The sequence below is a fragment of the Danio rerio genome, chromosome 12, assembly GCF_049306965.1.
Source record: "Danio rerio strain Tuebingen ecotype United States chromosome 12, GRCz12tu, whole genome shotgun sequence".
In the NCBI taxonomy this organism is placed as follows: domain Eukaryota; kingdom Metazoa; phylum Chordata; class Actinopteri; order Cypriniformes; family Danionidae; genus Danio; species Danio rerio.
The window spans coordinates 4,592,501-4,596,613 of NC_133187.1; the positions used below are offsets into that span (position 1 = coordinate 4,592,501).

General features: G+C 41.1%; 1 protein-coding gene across 1 annotated transcript in view; it reads left to right on the forward strand.

Moving 5' to 3' along the window:
- LOC101882757 (integrin alpha-X) overlaps positions 1-90 on the forward strand; it is a 34,422-nt gene extending 34,332 nt beyond the window's left edge. The window contains exon 30 of the mRNA XM_073918082.1: positions 1-90. This exon is cut by the window's left edge and continues 73 nt beyond it. Coding sequence (XP_073774183.1) covers positions 1-17 — 17 coding nt within the window. The 3' untranslated portion in view covers positions 18-90.
- Positions 91-4,113: the final 4,023 nt, after the last annotated feature.

Sequence of the window (4,113 nt, forward strand, 5' to 3'; positions counted from 1 at the left end):
TAGAAAAAAACAAATAATACAGTTGATTCATTGCTAACAGTTGATAATTAAGTATAATTTTAAATATACTGAATAAATATGATCATACATAAAAAAACAACAACATCTGATTTCTGTTGGGTCAGACAATAGAAAATGTATGTTTAATGTAATCTGTCTTTTCATGGCTTGTCAAATACAGTGAATTTCAGCATTCTAAACCACATGTTAAAAGTTTGGAAACAAGTAAGCAAAAACAGAACTGCAGCTGAAGCGATCACACTTTACAAAAGAAAACTTCTACAGCAATTAGTTATCATATTCAACATTTACTAATGCATAACTAAATACTACTGCTTTTTATCATTAGTTAATGCATTGGGTATATATATATATATATATATCAGTGGCGCAGTAGGTAGTACTGTCACCTCACAGCAAGAAGGTTGCTGGTTCAAACCTCTGCTCAGTTGGCATTTCTGTGAGGAGTTTGCATGTTTTCATGTTTTCCCTGCATTCGCGTGGGTCTCCTCCGGGTGCTCCGGTTTCCCCCACAGTCCAAAGACATGCAGGTGAATTGGGTAGGCTAAATTGTCCGTAGTGTATGAGTGTATGAGGGTGACAGGCCCAGACGACAGGCTGGCCGGAATGTGTAAAAAAAGTCGTTATCATATGGACAAGTCTAAAATGGCTTGTTCCAAAGAGCCGACCCCGCAACCATACGGGACCAAGGCCAAAGAAGAGGAAGAAGATATATATATATATATATATATATATATATATATATATATATATATATATATATATATATATATATATATATATATATATATATATATATATATATATATATATATATATATATATATAACCCAATGGGGTAAGCAATATATATATATATATATATATATATATATATATATATATATATATATATATAATATATATATATATATATATATATATATATATATATATATATATATATATATATATATATATATATATATATATATATATATAGTTTTTTTTGTCTTGAATAAGACTTAATCTTGACATATTATTTATTAAAACAAGACAATATACTTTGCTTGTCTAGAAAATGCTTCTTAATTTAGGATTTTTGGATATTTAGACTAGAAACACGAAAGAATATAGGTAAAAAAAAGCTTTTTTATATTTAATTAAATTCCATCATTTAGCAAATTCACATCTTTAACACTGTTTTTGACAATCACATATATTTGCGCACACAGTCTGAGTTCAGTATGACATTAGCATACATTTGGTTTATCTGTGACATTATAAACAAGTTTTAATAATTCAAATTTCCTCCGTTTCAATATTAACAAATGGAACACTACTCTCATTTTGTTTTGTGATTAAGCATTTTTATGAATAATTTTGTCAATATTAGCAAATATCTAATACCTTTTGCATAATGATTTTCTAACAGAAATGTATTTTTTTTTTGTCTCACAGATATTGCTTTAAAATGTCCCATTATGAACATAATCACCAATTATTGGATTATGCATCTTTGTCAGCTTTATTTCTAATATTAAATTCGGAATCAACATTAAATATGAGGTTATAATAACAATGCATTTTATTACCAGAACTATATTCATCCTAAATTAAATAACAAAATGTGCTTTCAAATGCTTTCAATGAAAAATAAAAGCAGGTTTAATTAAGAGTGTAAAAAAACTCAAAGCCATTTAATTTTTTCTTCTAAAATTATCAGTTTTCTCCGACTCCTAGTGTGTAGACTCAATAATTTTTACTTTCATCGTGACAAATAACTTATTTACATTACCTTTAAAGTGAAATAACTGAACATAAACATAGGAGGCTGACAAAAATTATCATTTTAGAGAACAATTCAGATGGCATTTAGAGGTTTTTGCATCTGAACTATTCACATGAATGTCCAGTTATCGATAGTTTTACTTTCGAACAGGTGGTAAAACTCCGTCATTTTCCAGTTGCCATTTTAAATCCTTTTAGGTGCTGCTTGTAAATCAGATGACACTTCTGTTCCTTGTTGCTGTCAACAATATAAAAAACGTTCGAGGTTACAGAAGTAACCCTTCGTTCCCCGAGGAGGGGAACGGAAGTGCCATGAATGGGAGGATTCGGATCAGAAGCCGCTTATCTGGAGAGTATTGAACGGGCCAATGAATGAAATTAATTGGCAGCGTAAGCTTGCGCAGGTGTGCGACATCTGCAATTATCTCAGCATATAAGCACACCTGAAGCCAGCAGACGCCATCCTTTTAAGCTGAAGAGACTTTCAAACAGCTAAGGGACAGTCATTATGGCGACGGAATATGGCACTTCCGTTCCCCTCCTCGGGGAACGAAGGGTTACTTCTGTAACCTCGAACGTTCCCCTTCGGTTGGGGAACTTCAGTGCCATGAATGGGAGAATATGGAAAGCGCCATAATGACTGCACCTTACCAACACCCCCGATGAGGAGATAGTCAAGCAAGCGTGACGCACCCACATCATGGGGGGCGCGGTCCTCCAACGTGTCCCTGGCCCTAATTTATCCTACTTCAACAGAAGTTTTACGGATTTAGATATATTTTTTGGGAAGTCGTGAGCATCTAGATAATTCTAGGAAATACGACAGTACGTTGGGAAGCGTGCAATCCCGATAGGGAGGACGCTGCGGAGGCCATCCGTTACCCAAGGGGGGGATAGATGGCAGAATTTACCTATGGACTAGCCCTAAAAAGGGGGAGTACGCATAGCAAAGAGTGGTTAGCGGAGAGGGAAGACACGGGTCCGCCCAGGGGGGGGACTTAACCGTGGCGGAATAAGCATATGGGATCGCCTAGTGGGGATCACGCATAGCAGGCACCTATACCCAAAACGCGGGCTGACCAGCGGGCAGACCTACAACGTAGTGGGCCAGCAAGTGACTCCTCCGCTGAGTCAGTGCTGGGGGCCACGGAGGAATCTGCAGGGCTCACCTGACGGGGAACTTTACTGACAGATAAAAAAGGCGCACGTACCTCCGTGTTAGGGAGAATGGCGCAGCAAGCGTGTTTCAACACCCTACCGAGTTGTCTCCTCAATCACCAAAGGGTTACCTAATACCCTTGAGGAAACCGGCTCCACTCGCAGATTGTAAAACCTTGCAAATGTGTTGGGTGTCGCCCAGCCCGCAGCTCTACAGATGTCTGTTAGAGAGGCGCCGCGTGCACGCGCCCAAGAGGATGCAACGCTCCGAGTGGAGTGTGCACGTACTCCCGGGGGACACGGCTGACCTCGACTCGAATAAGCGAGTGAAATGGCATCCACAATCCAGTGGGATAATCTTTGTTTCGATACGGCACTTCCCTGCTGCCGACCGCCATAACAGACAAAGAGCTGCTCAGATGATCTAAAATTCTGAGTACGGTCCACATAAATGCGCAGAGCGCGAACTGGACAAAGTAAAGAAAGGGCTGGGTCTGCCTCCTCCGGGGGCAGCGCTTGCAGGTTCACTACCTGATCTCTAAAGGGGGTGGTAGGAACCTTGGGCACATAACCGGGGCGGGGTCTCAGGATAACGTGAGAGTAATCCGGCCCGAATTCCAGGCACGAGTCACTGACCGAAAATGCCTCCAGGTCCCCGACCCTCTTGATGGAGGCCAACGCAACCAGCAGAGCTGTCTTCAGGGACAGAAATCTTAGAGATACTGATTCGAGTGGCTCAAAGGGATCGGATCGCAGACTCGTGAGAACGAGGGCGAGATCCCAAGAGGGTATGAGAGGGGGGCGAGATGGATTAATTCGCCTAGCACCCCTAAGGAGCTGGATGACCAGGTTATGCTTTCCCACGGTGCCGCCAGCTACCGCGCTATGATAAGCGGAGATGGCGGCCACGTAAACCTTGAGAGTGGAGGGCGACAGCCTGCTGTCCAACTTCTCTTGAAGGAAAGAGAGCACAACACTAATCTGGCAATTTCGGGGGTCTTCTCTGCGAGAGACGCACCATTCAGTGAATAGACTCCACTTCAGGGCGTAGGCGCGCCTCGTGGAGGGGGCTCTAGCCTGAGTGATGGTATTAACCACCGCAGTCGGTAGGTTACCTAAGTCTTCCTCGCGTCTAGGGACCACACGTGGAGGTTCCAAAGATCG